Below are 22,775 nucleotides of genomic sequence, written 5' to 3'. Positions count from 1 at the left end.
AATAAAATCATTGTATTATATCAGTTTTATTATATTCATTTTTATTCAATAAAAATACAATAAATCAATTATAATTATAGAATTAAAGAGTAAAAGATAGCTCTCTCTATTTTACTATGATAATTTATAATCTTAAAAAATTAGATGAAAAAAATTCGAATTTGAAATATCACTTTAGAGACCAATCAGGTTATTTTTTATTAATAATTTTATTATAGTATTTTTAAAATGTTTTTTTTTAATTTAGTTTAAATTATGAGTTATTAAAAAAATTTATTAATTTTAAAAAATAATTTAATGATATAAGTTATTTAAATTTGAATAAAATAATATAAATTGGATAGTATATTAAAAAATAAAATAAAATTGATAACCTCTGTATCTACCAAAAAAGGAAAATTTATTGATTTGGTCATATTAACTATTTTTTATATTATATTTTGTGAACTTATTTTTATGTAACTAGAATAGTCATTAATTACAGCCAATTTTATGTAAATTTTATCATATTGCATAGAATATTTTTACTGAAAAAAGAGAGATTTGTTGGGTGAGTAGCAGCCAGCCACGCATCTGGAACAAAGGGCTGCTGTGGCTCCTCATTTTTCTATCCACAACTCCCACTCTCGCTGTTCTCTTTGGCATTTTACTAACTATATATAAGGCTGCCTACATGCTAGCGAACTCTTGAGCTCCTCTTTTGTCCTTCACAGCACAGAGGAAAAGAGGAAACAAAGCCTATCCCCTTCTCTCCTTCTCTATCACAAACTCATAGAAGTCTGTATCCTTTTTGTTTAAGAGGGCCAGAGGGGAAGGAAAGAGGGGGTGTTCTTTGCAATAGCATTTCTTCTCAATGGGTTGCAGAATTGCTGATTCTGTTTTCCTCTTCGTGGTAACCGCATCTATGTCTTTCTCTCTCGGAAAGTTGTTGTGTTAATTTTTTTGGTGTGTGAAATTTATTAGTGTTTGTTTGGTTTGATTCTCAGAACCCCAAACCGGGGCAAATCCGGAGTCAGAGGATTACTACCCATTTATCTCCAGGTAAGTTTTTTTCTCAATCTCTGCAATATGGTTGGAACTTCATCGTTTTTCTCTAGTTGGGGTTCTCTGTTGTGTTGGTTCTTGACTGCATTGTAAGTTCATCTGATCATTTTAGATTGCCCAATAATGGTTTAGAATATAGGAAGAAAATGTTCTCTTAAACAAGTGGACGGATGCTTTGTAAATCGACGACTATCCTTTTGCCTTTAAAATTGAAACATCAACTCGTGATGTGTTGTTATATCCATCAAAAGGTGGACTGGTGCTCAGTTTTTGTAGTCTAACACCTTCTAGGTACTATTAACTATTTCATCTGAGAAAAATTTTTAAGTATTGCTGCTTGTGAGTTCCTAGATATCCCATGCTAGTACTAGTGTACTAATCAATTTGTGCTGAGGGTTCTGCAATTGGTGAAACGCAGAATACGACATAGAACCTCTTATTTGGATGATATATGACCTTTTTGCAAGGGATATAAGTTTAGGAGGATTCAGAGGAAGTGGAAGTGGAATATGGAAGATCATTTGCAGTCGCATATATAAATTCTCTGTTTGGTTCCTAATAGGATGACAGTTACTTTCTGTTTTGATTATGAATTGTATAATGCACTTGGTGGCCTTGCTGGTGCCTGCATCCTTAGATAGTATGGATTCAGTTTTATCTGTTGCCAAGTCTTGCCTTTAGAGACAGTTTAACAGTACTGGAAACGCATAATTGATATCCAGTTATTGCCTGATATATAGCTTTTGATAGCTTCTGATCTTGATTTCTTGTCCTCTCTTTCCCACTCCTCCCCACCATTTTTCTCTATTTCTTCTTCTAAGAAAATCATTGAAATACTTGAAATTTTGATAAGCTGTGTTAGTAAACTTGTAATTGTCAAATTCTAGATGATTAAAAGCAATTTACTCCACAATCTAACTCCAGTTATTTTATTTTCCATTACAATGAAAGATTTCTAAAGAAATTTTCACAGAACTTGGTGTACGCCTTAAGTTTCCCACTGTCTACATGAGTTTTCTGATTTTAGTGAAGCTTAGAGTTAGTTATTTAACCTAATTCATTTCATACACCATCATCAGAATATGTCTGTCTTCAGAATTCAGACAATCTTTGATAATAACTTCAAAAGTTTAATTGAAACTATTAGTTTCGCTACACAGCCAAGCTGCTTGCCGGCCTTTTACTTGATCCTTAGATTGCCTTCTATAACTTGGATAGTATAATATCTTTCTTTGAATGTTTTTGGTAACCTCAAATTTTTAAAAGACAAATTTTCCTTCATGGCTATTGAGTTTGGCAAAGAACCGGTCATTTTAACCACCTTCTCCATCTAACCCAACAAAAAAAAAAAAAAATCTCATTTCCATTGTTGCTGCAGCTTTCTTGGGACAACTCAAAGTTGAATTGTTCTCAGTTATAATAAACTTCAGAAGTATATAAAATAACTTGTCTCCTTCGCTTCTTCATCCATTATCTTGCCATTTATCAGTCGGGCTTCGTTAAAAATTTTAAGTAGTTTCTTCATGTGGGCTAGGAGCATTGGCTTGAATAGCTTCTGCCATGCTTATAGTCTGTGCTCATCATTGAAATAGTGCAAGCCTTATATCCTTGTGTCACTGCCTGTATACTTTTCTCTTATATGTTATAGCCACGTTGTAATGCTTTTTTGTAGGCATTCATCACTCGACATGGGACGGGCTTCTTCAGAAAGGAGAGAAAGAGAAACATGGTTTATTCCACTTGAGAAGGACCAAACCTGTACAAGCAGTGGCAGTTCCAGTTGTACCATCTTCAGCAGACAGTGCTCAGTATAGAAAGCAGTTAGCAGAAAGTTACGGCTTCAGGCAAATTGGAGAACCACTTCCTAGAAATATTACATTAAAGGAAATCATTGATACTCTGCCCAAAAAGGTAAAATTTCCAGAAGCTGAATCACAGGTTTGACTGATTTATGTTCTCTGTCCTGAGCATGGTCCATAGTTTTAGAGTTTTTCTATTCTAGTTCTAGGGATCTTAGTTAATTTTTTGAGTACCATTATTCTGTTCACAAGTTTAGTTTACTCTCGTATATTTTCCACTAAGCATTCTCGTATATTTTCCACTAAGCATACATGACATCAGGAAAATTTTAAATGGCATACAAAGTGGTACAAGAAAGTGGGTGCATAAACATTGTGAAACTTTGAATCAGTGGGATCCATTGATCCAAGGGTACATGAACATTATGCACCCATTTCAAGTGTCATGAATGGCATGATTCTAGATCAATATTTTCTGTTTGGATAGAAAAGAGTATTAGTGTCGAATGATGCTTCACACTTTGATGCCAATTTCTCAATACCAATCTAGATGACTCTTGATATCCTGCATCAAACTATGACCTAATTTTGCTATATGCCAAAGCAGGGTACTTGATGGGAGTAATCCAGATATTGTCTCGTCCTTAAACATTATTTGCAATTTTGAGGGCTAAGAACATAGTAATAGGAAAATTCTGAAGGATGATAAGACTTTTCTAGATTTCCCTCCGCAAATGTTGCTTCAACGGGATTTTGTAAAGGTCCTCTTGTACACTTTTTAACAAGGCCGAGGCCGTAGATAATAAGAAACTTCATTAGAGAATTACAGTTGATTATTGAATACTCATTGGCTTGATATAAAAATTACTGAAATTTTGAAATTAATGTCTTTTGTTCTTCTCTCTTTTAATTTTTGCTTTTAAGGTGTTTGAAATCGATGATGTGAAAGCATGGAAGTCAGTTTTAATATCAGCCACTTCATATGCATTGGGGCTCTTTATGATTTCAAAGGCCCCATGGTACCTACTTCCTCTGGCTTGGGCATGGACAGGGACTGCAGTAACTGGGGTTAGTTCTATACACATTTTTTCTTTAGGTTATCTAATTTGTTCATAGGCTTCTTTACTTTTTGAAAGTATCATCAAATGTATATTGATCAACACTTTTTTTTTCTCCCTTCATTCAGTTTTTTGTTGTAGGACATGATTGTGCTCACAAGTCATTTTCAAGGAACAAATTAGTGGAAGACATTGTGGGAACTCTAGCCTTTCTGCCACTAATATACCCATATGAGCCATGGAGGTTTAAGCATGACAGGCATCATGCAAAAACCAACATGTCTGTAAGATATTCCTTATTAATTTGTTAATTATGTAGTAGTAGTTCCATTTCATGTGTCACAATCATGCAAGTAGTCAGCAACATCCTGGCATATTGGGATTGGAAAGGAATATTTTATTAGAATGTCAGCATTTCTTAAGCTAGAAGAATAAAGAACAATAAAATGTTTACAGAGTGATTCACAGTCTATATTTCATATTGTTTAAATAAAAATGTTGCATCCAATATTTGAGTATGCAGAGTTATGCTGGGCACTGTATAACATGATATGCGCACAGTCATACAAACATTTTATGCATATGCTATATATCTGTACATGGGAAACCAACCCTTTTTACTTGTTGGGTCCTTGTTATCACACAGATGTATTTGTAACGTAAAAATGGATTATTTTGTTGCTTGCTTAGTAATCAGTCTAGGCGATAGCCCTTTTCCCTTTGTCTTAGCTTTTGAATTATCAAATTTCCCCCATTCTTCTTATATTTATAGGTTGGTTGGGGATACAGCTTGGCATCCTATTTTGAAAGAAGAATTTGATTCATCTCCTCTGTTCCGCAAAGCAATTATATATGGATATGGCCCATTTCGGCCTTGGATGTCCATAGCTCACTGGTATGCTACCAATAATAGGAGTATGAATGTTGAGAATGATAATGTTTCTAATCTCTTGGTTTGGTCCTTCTCATCAGCATATTTTGGCTAGTAACTTATGAACTTCATTCATAAATTTCTATTCAATATACATTTGTCCTAACATTTATAAGGATCCTAACAGGTTGATGTGGCACTTTGACATAAAAAAGTTTAGACCAAATGAAGTTAAAAGGGTGAAGATAAGTTTGGCTTGTGTTTTTGCATTTATGGCAATTGGATGGCCATTGATTATCTATAAAACAGGGATCATGGGATGGATCAAGTTCTGGTTAATGCCATGGTTGGGCTATCACTTTTGGGTAATGCTACTTTCTGATCTTTAATAGTTGTGTCATAATTCAGTAATGAACGTGTTGGATTGTTGCGTCTTTTCAGTGTTTTTTTTTTTCTTTAAATGATTTTTTTGTAGGTTTCGTTGTGCCTAATGTGGTGATGTCATCATGTTAGAATTCGTGATTGGAAATATAATTCAAATCAATCTTCAGTGCATAAACCCTTTTAGTTAGGCTAGATGCAACTGAAACTGCATATTATTTGTTGGTTCATGAAATAGTACTAATGCTTCGTTTTGGTGAATGCAATGCAAACATTTATGTTTATTAGAACTGTACCTTGCATGAAATTGTAATCCCCACTGAAAATCATGCCTCTACACCTCTCTTTTAAGATTAAGTTTGATAGTATTTTTAGTTTGCTGTTCCATTTCATGGTAATTAAATATATTAGCTCATCATAGAGTTCTTTGGTTCTGGATTAACTATAGAACATATGTTTGACTGTGGGTTGCTCAATGCTTTGACTTGGTGATCTCTGTTTTTTCTTGCACAGGATGACTTAATAATGGAATTGCGTTTTATCTATCCTTGGATCTAATTGTCATTGTTTTCCTTGGATTTCATAGATGAGTACGTTCACAATGGTGCATCATACAGCTCCACACATTCCTTTTAAATCTTCAGAGGAGTGGAATGCAGCTCAAGCCCAGCTTAATGGAACAGTTCATTGTGATTATCCTCATTGGTAATTAGTCTTTTCTGCTGTGATCATGTCTACCCTCTGTAGTCTCTTGGTTTTTGATTGGCAATAGACTTGGAATATATTCTACAAGATGATGCAGTTAGACATAGATAGTGGATTCCACTTAATTCCTTACGCTTTGTTGAAGGCTGTTATTTATTTATTTATTTTTAAAATTCTTGCAAAAAGAGTTAATATTCCTGCTTGGGTGTCCTAGAAATCCTTAAATCGTGGAAATTTAGATCTGTTGACAAGAATTAGTACCAAGGCCATTTTTAGTACTTGTCTGCATAATGAACACAGATAAGGGAAGCAGAGAGCTTTATCTATGAGATATTATACATGCTTAAAGTCTTTTCAAGACTGGAATTGTTTCAAACGAATGCAGCCAGAAAAGATCTAAAATTTCCCTTAGTTGCTGGTTTGCATGATAAAATACTTGCTACCTGTAAAAATGAGTGAAAAATTGATGATTTTCCACTTTGCAGGATTGAGGTCCTCTGTCATGATATCAGTGTCCACATCCCCCACCATATTTCTGCAAGGATACCAAGCTATAATCTACGGGCAGCTCATAAATCTATTCAAGACAATTGGGGAAAGGTAAGATCAATTTACTTTTCAAAATTTTTTAATTAGAATGGAATTTCTATTAGCTTATACTTGAATATGCTGCCTAAATGAATCTTAATTTAGTTGTTATACAATCTGAAAAGAAAAAATAAAAAAAAAAGAAAAATAATTATTTATTCTACTCTCCTCCCAGCTTCCACAGAGGCCAAAAAGATAAATAAATTTCACAAAAAAAAAAAAAAAATATGAAACTTACTACAAAGCAAAATGATTGATTTGTACGGTTTGATCAAGTTCTTCCATTCGTGCTTTTAACAGTATCTAAATGAGGCTACATGGAATTGGCGTTTAATGAAGACAATAATGACAATGTGCCATGTTTATGACAAGGATGAAAATTACATTGCTTTTGACAAGCTTGCCTCTGAAGAATCCCAACCAATTACATTCCTGAAAAGAGTGATGCCTGATTATGCTTGAACTTTTGTGACTCATTGGGTCCACTGCATTTTGGTTCCTACTTATCTCTTATCCTTTTCTCACTGGGTCAAATTAGGTATGCAGTTATAATTCTTTGCATGTTCTTGCTGATGTTGAACATTCTTTTACAACATTTCTACTAGAAGGAAGGATAATTATCCCAATGAAGGTTCCCTGGAAGTTCACTACTATTTTGGTTCTAGATCAAAAGCTTATGTAAAGAATGATAACATCCAAGGATTAGATCTTGATTATATTATTATTTCCTTCCTGATGAGGTGAAATACAGTGCAATGACAAAGGTTGTGCGAGAAAATTGGATTTTCCTTGAATGATCAAACCCCTTTTTCTTATGATCATTTTCTGTATCAGCTATGATGTTTTTACAGATTAGCCAGAGATGGGTCAGAGCTCAGCTCACCAGTATGAATAAGTAAATCAAGCATGAGGATTATATTATTATAAAATATCTTCTTTTAAAAGCACCCTTTTAATGTTGCCGAAAAACTGCTGGAAACTTTTTTTTTTTTAAGTTATGACTAATACTCGTTAAAATGCATTAAAAATAATTTTATTGGGGAAAGAGGGTTATAAGATTATGATTGATAATAAGTAAAGGATTTTTCAAAAAAAAAAAAATATAATAAGTAAAGGGAAGTTCCAAAAATAATGAACTTGTGTTTGCCTGCGTTCTCGTTCATGATGACATAATTAGAAGTCATCTTCAATTGGAGTGTTTTTTTTTTTTTTTTTTTTTGTTAGTTATCATTGCCATGTCAATCAATTTAGGGAGTTAGGTAAGAACCCATTTAGTTTTTGTGTCTATCTGAACAAGATATAATGATGATAATATATATATATATATATATATATATATATATATATATATATATATATATATATATATATATATATATATATACCTGTTTTGAAAATATTAATAATTAAATATTTTATATAACAGTACCCAAAAACACTAACGCCATCAATTCATTTAGTTACTTATATTATTATATTATATATTTTTTCAACTTGGTCAATTAATGTCTCAAGAAAAAAAACTTAGTCAATTAATGAATTTTTATTGGGGAAATATAATTTTATTACAGAGGAAACGAAAAACTATTAGCAAATCTATTAAATATAAAATAAAATTACCTCCTGTCTTGAAAGTTCTCTCTAAAGGAGGCTTCCACCTTCCGTCATCTCTCGGGTTTCACTAAACATAGTCCTTTCAGGGCAAGGGGAAGGCGTTTCTTCAGTTTGGTTTTGGGTCTCGTCCCTTTTCAGATTTGGATCGCAATAGTGGACCATCCTCCCCATCAGCAGAATTTTAGATTGCGTTGTAATGTTTAGCAGTACGACTATTTTGATGTAATAGCTTATGGATAACTAATATATAGACATTACAGCACCATAAAGCCTATTTTAGATCATGATTAAAGCCCAACTTTTTCTTTTTTGTTGATATTGACTCCTTGCCACAAATTAATAGATATGCTATGATCTTTTACGCAATGTCCATCATTTTTACATTTCAGCGTGCATTATCTACATTTGATATTAAGGACAATGTCAAGAATGTATTTGGGGTGTGCAAAGTTTTTGTTTTTATTTTGGTCTACTTTATTTCTTTTCATTCTGTTTTTTTTTTTTTTTTTTACCTTATTTTGCTTCACTTCATTTCGCTCACTTATACTTCCTTTCATGCCTCACTTTGTGCTTGCACCATAAGATTTTTCTTTGCTTGTCTCTGGGAACATAATTAGCACTCTAAAAAGCAAACAATTGTTCTCTCATGGGTTTGTTGGACTGAATGTATTGGATAGGCTCAAGGGTTTTAGGTGATTTACTTGTAAAAATTACTTTTTTGGTTAAGGCTAAGTTAATCAAACTAAATTCATAACTAATAATCTGTGACAAATGGATTTTGTCAGTTAGGAGAAATTCTTGAAACTTGAAACGACTAATGCATGTCTCACCTATAACACCTCCTTACTCGAACTACAGTGTAGCCAAGCAAAGGAATACCACATTCTGTGCCCAAACACCTAATCTTATCTTATTCAATAGATGGTCAATCTAATTTCATCATAATTTATTAAGAAAATTTTAAATGAAAAATTTTAAAAGTTTCCCCATATTATTAACATTTTACCTGCTAAAGAATTAACCTATTAAAATAATCCCTATTGAAAATCTCAAATATATAACAATTTCAACATCTCAACTCATATTTATTTATCTATTCATATCCATTTCTATACATAACTTTTCTTCATTTCATTCATTTACAAAATGTATACATGTATCATACATCTAAAAACATTTAATTACATCTTTGTGTCTAATTACAATGCACGTAGTCATGCACTACTATAGGCTGGTGATCTCTACCAGAATGGTGTGCGGAGGCGACAATGACTAATTGCATATTAGTTTTAAAAGCTCTATCCAAATCTACTGAGTCTTATCGCCTGGACCTGCGTGAGGAGAAACCATCGCGCTAAGTATTTTCTACTTAGTGGTGTACTAACATAACAAAAATACCATATACAAACAAAAATAATCTTCATGCTTGTATGAAATAATGAAATGCATATTTAAATATTCATAAGTCATTTTAAGAAGAATATAGAGTTTGTAACAATAAAATTTTTTATAGTCATCTCATGTGTTTAACTACATAACTAATTTGGATACCTTTCATAATATTTTTCTCTTATTTTCTCATATTTCCATATTTTCACGATCTTTGGAAATATTTATTTCCATAGGATCTTTCACTTTCTTTATTTCGATATTCAACTTTCATAATTTATTTCAGTGCTCAAAGTAATCTTTAACAGGACTGTTTGGATTGGATATGCGAGTTTTACTGGCGTTGGACACTCGGTGCCACGGGCTATCATATCGTCGGACACGTAGGTGCCTGCCGGGTATGCAATATAATTGGGCATAAAAGCCATGGGAATAATCATATCGGACAGTCCGTGCCTGCCAATGATTATTCAAAGAAATCATGAATAAGGGTTAACCATATTGGACACTCGGTGCCTGCCAATGGTATTCGGGCATAGAAGCCTAGGGCAGTACTGCTAATCTGATCCCTTCTTGGCATGCCAATCTATCCAACCCATTCACTACTATCTAGGCATACTCGAGCTAATTTATTATCATTTGAAATTCAAGCTTCTCATTATGTCCTCATCTCATGCATCACGGGAACATAGATCCCAAATACAATTTCACATGTCATTCATGCTTAACATGCCATTGGCATTAATTATAATTTCACATTTTAAATAATTATGCTTACATTTCATAAATTCTAGATTTGGTACTTAGATTTGGCCACAGTAGGAATTAGGCCATACCTTCCTCACGAGAATTGTAGATCTATGTCTTATGTGTATTTTGATTTTAGAATCATTCAATTTGCATTTGTGTAACTTGAGTTATGATCATTTTGCTAAAACTATTTTGGTGATCAAATCTCAGGTTTTAGGTCACTTTCAGAATCTAGGCAGATTTCTAGACTCACTTTATCATACAAATTTGTATAGGTTACAGTCATAATTTAGCATCATGATCTTCATATGAATTGTTCCCTTGTGACTCAGGATTACACAGGTTCAAGAATTACTCAATTTAGAGTTTTGTAGAGTGAATTCTGCTTAATTTAGTGTATACTGTTCATTTAGTCAATTTTTAGGGTTTCAGTTTTACATTGCCGGATTCCAGCCCTAATTCAGGTATCTTCTAGTCAGTTTTGGGTCAAGGGTTCTTCATGAAAGTTATTCCTCTGTGTCTTAGCTTTCTAATAAGGTAAAATTTACCTTGTTTGGAATTATATATAGTGAGTTATGTTCAAGTAAATAGGACAGGTTCAAATGCTTTACTTTATTAATTGCATGACAGATTCTAGGCAATTTTTAGAGCCCAGATTTGAACAAGTTGCACTTTGAATTTGTCATTTTATTCTTCAGGAAAGTTTTTCCTTTATGTATTAGCTTTTCAACAAATCAAGAATTACCTAATTTGGAGTTTCCTAGAGTGAGTTATACTCATATTAATCTGAACTGTCCAGGGTGCCCTGCTCCTAGGTTCCAGGTATTGTAACTTAAATCTAGCAATTATTTCAAGTATCTACACACAGAATTAGGGCAACTTGTCTCCATGAAAATTTTAGTATATTGTCTTATATTTAATTTTCCTTTAGTTTTACATTAATTGGAGTTATGTAGCTCAAGTTATAGGCATTTAACTCTACTAGACTCAAGCTGTCCAGAATTCCCACTTAATGCACAACAACAATTCATTTAATTTTCTTTACCATATCATTAATGCTTCTTAATAAATATACATCAAATAGTTATAATACAAGTATAATAGCATTAAATAGGTTTCATATAATGAAAACTCTAATTGTACAAAACCCTAACTTGATAGCAAAAGCTTTAAAAATTTAAGGGATTTCTTAGCACTCACCTTGATTTCAATGTGACGCCCCTTACCCATCTACAGTGTTGTAACAGCCCTATTTGCATAGCCTAGTATATGTTACTGTTTCGGTGACCGGTGTCAGTCTAGACAATTAAGAGAATTAGAACTACATCTAAGACACCTAGTTAAGCCCTGAACATAAATAATTAGTAATTGCCAAATAGTTAAGTATAAATAAGAAAAACAGAACACAAAAAGTTAAAGGAGCCGGGAGTGACAGCGATGGGTGACCTTCTCGGAAGTGGCTGCGAGGTCAGTCTAAACTCCAATTTCGAACCATAAAATGTAACGCCGCGGTCCTTAGGACCATTGGGAACACATTGGAAAAGAGAAAATCACGAAAAAGAATTAATAAGCAGATCAAATAATTAGGTCAGGGATCTGGGAGAAATATCAATAACTTGCAAACCGGATTAAACCGGCAATGGGCAATTTGGTTAATTCACCCCTCGAGCTGACACCTGACCTAACTGTCCAATAAAATTAGACAAAAGAAAATTTCGGGATCAAAAATTAAATTAAAGAACTAATGAAAAAATAAATACAAAAGAAAGAGAAAATTGAAAAAGTTTATTACATCATGCTTATATCACTTGGATGACATCATGGGTGATGTCAAAAATCCAATTTAATTTTTCCTACAAATATTTCCCAAGTCAATTAAGTTAATTATCTATAAAATAACAAAAAGGAAAAAGAAAAAAATGGGAAATGTCTTCTTCTTCTTCAAAAAATGTCCCCATCTCTCTCTCACTTCTCTCTCTCAAAACTCCATTGAAACCCCATTTTCAAGCTCTTGTGAACCCAAAAATCAGCCATAAAACTTGTAGGTTTCTTAATTAAATTGTCTTTGGACCTTGCTAAGCAACGTAGGAGCAAAAAGAAGAAAGGAATCAAAGGTTTGGGAAGAGGGAAAAGCTCTAATTGAGGTAAGTGATTGAATTTGAAAATCTTAGTTTATTTGTTGTGTATGTAGCTCACTTAACTTAGAAATTGTGTAAAATCAAACAAAAACAATTATTGAGGGACCAAATATGAAATTCATCCAGCTAGGATTAGGGTTTGATATGAATGAGTTTGATGGTTTTGAATGGTTATTTGAGGTGAATTAGGTGTGTAGATTATGAATGTACACTTTGAAATGTATTAGATTGAACTTTATGTAATTTAGGGTTTTGAGCATGTGAAAAATTGGAAATAAATTTGAGAATTGTTCAATTGATGTAGTTGACCTTATTTGAGTTGAAAAATGGTCAATTGTGACCATTTGTGGTGTGTATAAATTGTTGGAACCAAGTTTCAATTCGGATTAGTCAAGTTCAATCTACAGGCAGTTTGACTTAGGTCCCTTTCAGGGACCAAAATTGAAAATTTACCCATCCAATTGGTATGAGGCCAATTGGAAATGAAATTAGACACAAAATGGCACATTTTTTATCTAGGAATCATGCCCAGAAAGTGACCATAACTTAGTGAACAATTAGACCAAATCCGAAATTAGGCACACTGACTTGTACAAAAATGACCAAATAAACAGTAGTTACGTAAATGACCATAACTTGGTCTAGGAAGGTCCAATTGACCTGAATTTTATATCTCTAGAAAGCTGAGACATAGCCCTCCAACTTTCATGGAGAAAACAAACCTAAATTTTGACCATAACCTATTTGAAAAATCACCTGCAGTCAATGTGCAAAAACTGACATTATCCAAGAAATTGCCTAGAATTTTGGGTAATACCAAATCCAGCCAGCCATGTTCAAATGGCTATAACTAGAGCTACAAAACTCCAAATGGAGTGATTCAAAAAGAGAAATAAAGTTAAGACAATAAGAAACAACTTCTATGAAGAAAACTTAGCCAAATTACCACAGTAACTTGACCAATGGAGCAATGTAAAACAGGACACCAAATATGAAATTTTGGAATTTCACCTAAGAGACTTAAGATTTGAGGAAAATAACAAAAACCAACAAGTTAGGTAACCAAAATGTGGTATGTGGATGAAATTAGAATTCCCATACCTATTAAGCATTAGAAAGTCAACAAATTGACTTGAATAGTGTTGTGAATAGTAACTTCGAAATGAAAATTTTCAAGAACATTAGTTTAAGCATATTGGGGTTGGAATTAAGTATATATAAATTAATTATTGGATTTATTGTGAGACAAGATACTGAAACACTATTAATTGTGTGTTTTAGCTGAAAAAGACCTGAAAAAGGATAGGACAAACTGAGTCAAGGTCTAGAGGCGACTCACATCAGGTTTGTGCGCAATAAACTTTAATTTATCGTTTTCTAATTGAAAATTTATTTAGTTATGCATTGTGAATTAGTTGTGCTAATTATGGTTTCGCGAAATGCTGTGTTGCCATTTTATGAATGGAAATTTGAATTGGAAATTGATTTGTGTTTTGCGTGAAATATTTGAATAACTTGATTTAAATTGTTTTTGATTCATACGTGGCATGGCAATATCATTATGTTCCTCCTCCATTTATGGGGTGAGTTTGACTATATTCCTTTCTCTCTAGCTTGCCAGTCTGAGGTGAGTTTGGATGAGTACTCTAGCTAGCCACCTCCCTCATTGATTTCGATTAGTGGAGTGAGTTTGCCTTGTCATGGTGTACAATACGGCATGTTTGAAAATTTTGTGTCATAGCCTAAGTTGTGTTATTGATTGGCAACACTGTCGCAAGGTGTTTTGCGGTCTCCTGGACGAACCCTCACCGAAGTGGGAAAGAGTGAGGAGTCGCCACTTTAATTTTGAGGGAAATTAAAGAAAACCATTTGTGAAATGCAAATTAAAATGAAACCACTTCAAATACAGAGATTCTAGGTTCGGGGTCCATAAACGAGTGGGGAAGGTGTTAGGCACCCCACCTCGTCCCTCAATGAGGGTGAGCATATTTAACCTTACGTTCTTTATAAATTAGAATTGATAGTTAGGGGGGTTCGAATGGAAATGTTAATCCTTTTGATAAAAAGGAATATTTGATTTTTCACTAATTCGGATTACCCAGATTCATAAGTAAATGAGACAACCTTAGTGAATTGGTGTTGTGTTGCGGTTTTCATTTGTGAGATTACTTTGCATATTTGTTAGAATTCGATTTGAGAATTGGATAAGAACTCTCCTCCGATCTCTTTTAGATTAAAATTTCGATTGGAAATCGGATAAGAACTCTCCTCCGATCTCTTTTAAATATTTATTAAAATTTTTAGTTGAGAATCAGATAAGAACTCTCCTCCAATCTCTTTTAAATATTTAAAATTTTGGATTGAGAATTGGACAAGAACTCTCCTCCGATCTCTTTTAAATATTTATTAAAATTTTGGATTGAGAATCGGATAAGAACTCTCCTCCAATCTCTTTTGAATATTTACTAGAATTTTGGATTGAGAATCGAATAAGAACTCTCCTCCGATCTCTTTTGAATATTTATTAAAATTTTTAGTTAAGAATCGGATAAGAACTCTCCTCCGATCTCTTTTGAATATTTACTAGAATTTTGGATTGAGAATCGGATAAGAACTCTCCTCCGATCTCTTTTGAATATTTATTAAAATTTTTAGTTGAGAATCGGATAAGAACTCTCTTCCGATCTCTTTTGAATATTTATTAAAATTTTTGGTTGAGAATTTAATAGAATTTTGGATTGAGAATCAGATAAGAACTCTCCTCCGATCTCTTTTAAATATTTATTAGAATTTTTGGATTGAGAATCGGATAAGAACTCTCCTCCGATCTCTTTTGAATATTTATTAAAATTTTTAGTTGAGAATCGGATAAGAACTCTCCTCTGATCTCTTTTGAATATTTATTAAAATTTTTGGTTGAGAATTTACTAGAATTTTGGATTGAGAATCGAATAAGAACTCTCCTCCTATCTCTTTTAAATATTTATTAGAATTTTTGGATTGAGAATCGGATAAGAACTCTCCTCCGATCTCTTTTATTTGAATGGGAGTCGGATAAGGATTTTTCCGACATCTTAAAATTTGATTACAGCTACACATCATAAGAGCCTAAGATTAAGGGTTCTGGCATCCGACGATGCTGGGGGCCCGAATGAGGCTTCTTTTAACTCATTGGTACCTCATGACTACATAGGGGACATCAGACTGAATTTGACCGACCTCTTATGTGATCGCCTTACTAATACCTTCCGGGAGGCAATATTTGCTTTATCTCATTTGTTAATTCTGAAACTCAATTTTATTCTGACACTCTACCTAACCTAGTCATTTTCTCGAGCTAGTCTAGTGGTTCGACTTTATAACTCTTTGATTTATTATCCGAACGTTTATAAAAAAAACTCTTATGTCAAAATACTGCTACCAACACTTTATCCAACTACCTATACGTTACCCATAACCTGAACACCCACATTGGGAGATAAAAAAAAAAGACCAAGAATAAATAAATGACATGAATTATTGCATCAAAAGATAAACTCATTAGAATAACCACCTACGTGGGCCCTTCTGACACAAGACAAACTTTAATGAAAATTACGTGCATAAATAAAAAGAAAATAAAGACGAGCACTGGATAAAGCAACGGTTCAAACACTCACCTACAGGAAATTGAACCTATTGAACTAACTATGGAGTCGCGAATGTTGCAGAGTTTCGGGCTAACAGTCTGGGGACTAATGCTTGCCTTAAAATGACGAATGCCCAATTAGCATATGATCGAACCGGAATGATAATGAATGAGATTGAACTTCAGAAAATAAAAGTGAATATAAAGGTGGTGAAAACAGAACTGAAACTTAAAAAAAAAAGGGTATCACAGAGCAATGAACAAACTGGAAATCAGGAGTTCCAGTGTCCAACACTTCTTCAAAGAAAATACTTGAGAAAACTGGTTTCTAAAGTCTTTCTAGCTTAAAAATAGCAGAGTAGCGAAACTGAATTAATTTTCAGAGATTTTCCACTATAATTACCACCCTTTTCTTTTTTTGTCCTCCTGAATAGTTTTCATGCAGGTATTTATAGGAACCGGGTGCTCCCCATGAAGGGTCAGGATTTATTTTGAGGGTGATGGAGGGTTTAGATTTTGAAGGACATAATCTGACACTTAGGAATTAAAGAGAGTCAGAATGAAAGGCTGAGATCCTTTTCAAAAATTTTTGTCCTTTTTCTCTTCTAATCTGACGACTCAAATTTTCTTGTTCGGTGCGATCCGAGAGCTGGGAATAAAAGGCGCCGGTCTTGTCGTCTTCTTCTTTGATCCAAGGGCTTCGGGCTCGTCCTTACAAGTAAGATCAACGGTGGAGATTGGGATGCACAGCACTGTCATGACATACTCTGGCACCTATCAGTAATGTGGGCGATTCTGAGGCGTGCGGTGGAGATTTCGTCTGCAATGCTTTAACTACCTCGACTCTGATTATGACAACAGTTAGCGGAAGTTGTCTTATTCTCTTTGTCTTCCGACCTCCCCTCCCTTCCGATCTTTCCAACATGATCCTTTTCCGATCTCTCATGCCGGGCTCCCCTCTTCCGACCTCTCCTGCTCCGGTCTTTTCCTTTATCCGGTCTGGTTCAGTCAAAGCATTTATTCCTTCGATTTCCGAGGCATCCGCTTCGTTTTCTGCTCGCAATAAATGCTCAGATTTTCCTATATATATACCTCCAACGGGAAACCCCTCCGCATTTGATTTTCTCCTCTTCCTTCTCACATTTCCTGTTCTAACTGCCCCGGCAATAATCTCGGCTATGATAGTTGCTTTTGATCTTTTTCTGATTGTCCTCTTTATTCCTTGACTGAAAATTTACGATCCTGGTGATCGGAGAATTATGATAACCTCATTTAATGATAGTGAGAGAACCAGACTAATTTGCCGATCTGGATCGAGGACCTCGATCGTGTTGATCTCGAATCGTTCGACTGATATAGTCGGCGAACTGATTTCGGGCAAGAAGACTGCTAATATTCCCCTTAACATTGGTGACTGCCCCTTGAAGTTTATTTGGCTTCTCACCACATTGGGTGTCCCGACAGCGGTTCGGTTCCGAGCGATAACATTGATGACGACCTTTCTCATCCTCATGAGAGTCATAATCCCCCCATCTGAGCTGTACATCTGTCCGATGTCGATGGCTGGTCTAACACATCTTTTAATTTAGCCACGAGACTAGGCTTTGACATAGGTCTTTATTAGATGGGACGTACTATCGATCTCTAGAGATCGCCCAAATGATGTAATCCGACTTTTAATGTAATCCGATCTCTAGAGATCGCTCAAATGATGTAATTTGACTTTTAATGTAACCCGATCTATGGAGATCGCCCAAATGATGTAATTTGACCTTTTGTAAATAAAATTTTATTTTGTCAATTATCATTTTTATTATTATTGCATTGATTATCTTCCGATCGCTGATGTGTTTATCCGATCCGGTTCCTAACTGAACAGCTCTTGACCGATCCGCTCTTCCAAACATTCGCCTTAATTCACCGATCTCTAACTAGTCGATCTCTCCTTATAATGGGATTTCTGGAATATTCGTGAGACATGTCAGAAAAAGCTGGTGAATCCCGCCAACCGATGCGCCACTTGGGAGACCGTGAGCATTAAATGCTCAGACTAGTATAAATAGGGGATGAGTCCACCAGTTGTTCCCTTATGTCATTTTCAGCCTTTCGCGAGCGATTCCAAAATCCTCTCGTTTTTCAACTTCTTCCGACACCGATCACACTCCGGTAAGGGTTTTGATATTTCTTTTAGTTTAAATTTCCTCTTTTCTTTGAAAATGAGCGGCGCCGAGGGTCAGAGAGCGGCAAGCCCCTTTCCGTTCAGGTCTCATGGTCGTCAGATGAGGTAGAGGTAGTTGGAACAAGCGGGCGATCTGCACCCCCTAGGACCTCCATTCCAGCCCGCAGTCAAGCAGCATCCTCGAGGCAAAAACATTCTTCAGGGAGAGAAAACCTTCCCATGGACGAGCTGCCATCAATCCTTCTAGAAACTGACCTGCAGTCATTCAGCGAGGAGTATAACATTCGGGGCGATTCATACGAACTTATCCGGTGTCACGGTGATCTCCGAGCCGATCACTTCTTTGAAGAGAATGACATGATTATGGTATATGAAGAGTAATTAAAAGCAGGCTGCGGTTCCCTCTTGACGACTTCTTCAAGGAAGTTCTAAAATTTCACCAAGTGTGCATAGCCCAAGTTCACCCGAACTCATGGCAGATCCTGGTGGCCTTCAGAGGCCTTTGCCGAGCCAAAGGACTGAGTCCAACGGCGAAGGTATTCACCGAGCTACATAGGCTAACTCGCCGAAAGGATGATGAGTACTGGTTCTTTCAGGCAAAGCCACATTGCGGGCTCTTTACCGATCTGCCCTCCTCCTTGAAGAATTGGAAGAATCGCTTCTTTATTCTGAGGAGCAAAATTCCGAACGGCTTTGAGGGTTTCCCACGCAGCTGGCTACACCAGGGTCCCTTACTTCCGAAGCGCATCACCCTGAATAGGGAGGAGGGCCTAATGGTGATGGAACTGAAAGATCAGGCGGCCAGATAAAAATTTTCTTATTTAGATGCAGTGACAGCAGAACTGCATCATTGGACTATGCAGATGGTCACCGGTCAAGAACGCGGGCTTCAGCTCTCTGACCTTGACTTTGGTACTTTCTACATCTCTGATCTTTTGGGCCTTAGCGATCTCACTGACCTTTTCTTTGTGCAGGTATGGTGAGCGGCGAGGCTTCTAAAGAGAGCCGGAAGCGGAAAAGAGAGGTCTCCTGGAAAGTGCGGGAGATGAAGCGGGCCGAGCTGCTTCAGACGCCCAGGCATGATCCTGGGGAAATGCAAGGTGGCTCGTCTCAACCCTCGGGACAGCCGATCCCAGACATAGAAGTGGTTCAGTCTCCTCCTCGTCAAGAAGAGCCGCCACCACCACCTCCTCCAGTTGCTTCGAGTGCGGAAGGGGGTCCTTCCCAACCACCTGTGAGGACCCTTTCCCGCGGTGCCCAGATCTTGATCCACTCGCTGGAGAAGAACCGCACGGTTCGAGAGAACCCAGGTTTTGCTAAGGTCTTGGGGTCCTCCATCTGCCTTCGGGAGGATCGGGATAGGCTAACCCCGAACAGCCTCGACGATATCCTGATGCAAAGTATGAGCCTGAGCGTAGAGAGTCTGGTGAACCAACATATTATCCGGGAGAAGGCTCATCGCTTGAGGCAGGATGTCGAGAAGGTGGGTCAGGAAGCTGCTTCCCTCCGATCTCAACTTTCGTCCGCCCAAAACTACATATCTGAAATTGAGGGGAGAATGAAATTTTAAGAGGATAAGCTGGCCGAGCAGGCTCATGTTCTTGAAGAGGTTCGGGCGCTCCGAGCTGCTGAAATCGCTCGCCTCACTGAGGAGCTTAAAGCGAAAGAAGAAGAGGTAGTGACGAGGGAGGCCGGCGCTTATGTGAACGCTCATGGGGATCTCTTGGCCGAGCTCAAGAAGAGATATCCCGAGGAGGACTTCTCTTGGATGGTGGATCTGGCTCCCCAGGACGAAGGTGAGGATAGTGAGGAGGAGGCTGAAGGTGAGAGAGGAAGTGAACAAAATGTAGAACAGGCTGGGGGTGATCCTCCAGCCGAATGACTTGTATATATTTTTAGTTTGAAATGAAATGAAATTCCCTTTTTGTTTAATGAATGGATGGGATCGGAAAGTATCTGAATTGCATAAGCACTTGATTGTCTGAACATGTCACAACGACTAAAAGTGATTATTAATCTAAGTGCAAGAGGTCGGAAAGCACTATAAGCGTGAGATCGGCTGAGAACAAACGCTAAACAGGACTTGATTAAAATTGGAAATTTAACTTGAACACTTAAGATCGGAATCATCATTAAATCGGATCGGAACTTTAACTTTATTATTCCCAAACTTTTAAAAGAGAGATCGGCAATAAGACTGGTGGCACGAAGGCTTAATGTTGGTTCAATCTCGTTTGACAAGAAAGATCGAAAATATAATTGACTGGTCAGGGGACTTGACAATTGATTTGAGAGATAGGTGAGGCTTTAAGTGATATGGGGACTTAGTATTGATTCGATTCCTTTTGAGGAGAGATCAGAAATGTGGTTGGTTGGCAAAGGGAGACTCAGTGTTAGGGATCGGTTTCAAAGTTTATTGATTTCGGGGATCGGCCAAAATATGGTGTCGACAAACACTATAATTATTAAATTATTTTATCAAATTTGTGTTATATTAAGCTTTGAAAATTGTGAAATATTTAAATTGTGATTTGTTATAAATGTGATTTGAAAAATTGTGAAATGTGATTGTGAAATATTTGAACTGTGAATTAATGACAAATGTTTTATATTTTGCATTTTATATTTTATTGTGCATCACTGAGTATTTTTATATTCAGCGATAGCTTTCTTTGTTGTCACAGATAGAGATAGGGAAAAAGCAGTAGAGTGAGCTACTGATTGTTAGGACTACACGGAAGCTTTTATATGGGTATTTAGTTATACCCTTGTAGTTTATTTTGATGTAAATAGTTTAGTGTCATATGTGTTAATGTAAAATTGAGCGGTTGTGCATTAAAGTTGTAATAATATTATTTTTTATTTTTATTTTGTAAATTAAGATTTGTGTATGTAAATTTAATTTGATGCAATGTTTATGAGTTATCGAATTGTTTTGAAAAATTTGAGTTATGAAATTTGAGTTGAAATTTGGTTGAATTATATTGATTTGAGGATATATTGTCGGTTGGGGTTGAGAAATGAAATGAATTATTTGGAAGTATTTTTCACAGGTGTTTGAAGAGCTGTTTTTTCCAAATATAGACGGCACTCTGTCGAAAATTTTTCAAAATTTGCGTAAAAATTAAAATGTACAAAAATTTTAACTAGTCTTTAAACTTCAAGTAAAAGTTTTTAATTTCTACCAAAAGTGCTCGCCACCTTCGAAAAGTAAGAAAATTGTTTTAAAATCCCTTTTAGTATATTTAACGGGTTATCGGTAGGCGAAGTATGGTAATTCATTAAATGTACTACAGGATCATGTTACATTTTACTGAGGGGTAGGGTGTGACAAGTGTAGCCAAGCAAGGTGTGTCACATTTGGTGCCTGAGCACCCTATCTTGTCTTGTCATGTTCATTGTTAATTTTAAATATCATTTACTCATGTTATCTATGTGTGAATTTTTTTTTTATAATTTATTTCTGTGGAGACCAGGCCATAGCCTCCTCTGTTTTATCAACATCTAACGGGTTCCACTATTCACCTGTTAACATAATTAATATTCATTTGTATCATGTCATTCACAATTATTCAAGTAATTCCAAGAAAATAATATATTTCATTCATACATAAAAAATCATATACAATAATTTATAATTTTATTTACAATCCAAAATATAATTATATTCTGTTTATGTACAATGAACCAAAAATATAAAATCTAATACATGGACCCTACCAACTAATACAGATCATGAGGTGACTCGGGTGTGAGATCTAGTAAAAATAAGTCGAGCAATACTTTGCGGCCATTGTTATGTTGGTCTCCATTATCTACGCAATGGAAAACCAAATAAAGATAACTAAATAATTTGAAGGCAAGAAAGCATGGAATTTAGGGCATTAGAACCTTGAATTTCAAAATTTAATTTGGGGTTACATCCACCATACTTGATGAGTTATGTGCCTAATCAATTTTTAATGTCCAAAAGCATACCAAAACACATTTTAGCATGCATTAAACATTCATTTGCCATCAAGAATTGAACTTTAGGAATTTAATTCATTAAACCCTAACTAAAAGAGAAATTTTGAGTACTAACCTTCAAGATGCACAATTAATGAATCCCTCTTCCTTAGGATGCTCTTAGGACTCCAATTATAGTCCCTCTAGCTTGTCCACCACAAGAACACCAACTTGTACCAATGGCAGCCCCTAGAAGTCCCTTTAGCTCTTGCCAACCACTTGGAATTAGAGGGGTTTGCTTTGGTGAGGGTTAATGGATGTTTGGTGAGCTAGAAACACTTTCTAACAATTTTAATTCAAAGGAAATCAACAATTTCCTTTTGAATTGATGAAAAGAAAATGAAAAGGAGAGGAGAGACTTGTTGCGGTCCAAGATGGGAAGAGGGAGAAGATGATTTTTCTTTCTTCCTTTTCCCTTATATGCAAAAGTCAAAGCACTTACTCTCTTGCCACATGTCATCACTAGATCCAATCTTACTTTTGTTTGACTTAATCTCATCAAGCTAAGTGTCAAGCTCCAATTAAATCACTAAAAGGTGGTCTTCCATCATGGGAAGACAAATGGCAAGCTTGTATGGTGCCACGTGTCACCATCTCATGGTGCGATATATTACCATGTGAAA

The 22,775-nt window shown here is 35.5% G+C and overlaps 1 protein-coding gene across 2 annotated transcripts; it reads left to right on the top strand.

The window, feature by feature from the left end:
* The first annotated feature begins 553 nt into the window (after positions 1–553).
* Positions 554–7,224, top strand: LOC110663179 (omega-6 fatty acid desaturase, chloroplastic). Of its 2 annotated transcripts, XM_058139278.1 has the most exons (10): positions 554–892; positions 987–1,041; positions 2,717–2,955; positions 3,768–3,911; positions 4,030–4,181; positions 4,674–4,796; positions 4,960–5,137; positions 5,740–5,858; positions 6,344–6,458; positions 6,747–7,224. In XM_058139278.1, the coding sequence occupies exons 1-10, from the start codon at positions 854–856 to the stop codon at positions 6,906–6,908; spliced, it is 1,326 nt and encodes a 441-aa protein (XP_057995261.1). In that variant the 5' UTR covers positions 554–853; the 3' UTR covers positions 6,909–7,224. The 2 variants fall into 2 exon arrangements, with proteins under 2 accessions (XP_057995261.1, XP_021678117.1); XM_021822425.2 differs by lacking the exon at positions 4,674–4,796 and having other exon boundaries at positions 639–892.
* The last annotated feature ends 15,551 nt before the right edge of the window (positions 7,225–22,775 follow it).

Source organism: Hevea brasiliensis, chromosome 17 (genome assembly GCF_030052815.1).
Source record: "Hevea brasiliensis isolate MT/VB/25A 57/8 chromosome 17, ASM3005281v1, whole genome shotgun sequence".
Classification (NCBI taxonomy): Eukaryota; Viridiplantae; Streptophyta; class Magnoliopsida; order Malpighiales; family Euphorbiaceae; genus Hevea; species Hevea brasiliensis.
Note: the sequence above shows the minus strand (reverse complement) of the source record. Positions and strands in the feature narration are given on the sequence as shown.

Bases quoted from the DNA above. Each gene is read 5' to 3' on its own strand.
- LOC110663179 (XM_058139278.1), top strand. From the start codon at position 854: ATGGGTTGCAGAATTGCTGATTCTGTTTTCCTCTTCGTG. The intron at 3,912-4,029 runs GTTAGTTCTATA...CCCTTCATTCAG, and splicing joins CAGGGACTGCAGTAACTGGG to TTTTTTGTTGTAGGACATGA. The intron at 6,459-6,746 runs GTAAGATCAATT...TGCTTTTAACAG, and splicing joins TTCAAGACAATTGGGGAAAG to TATCTAAATGAGGCTACATG.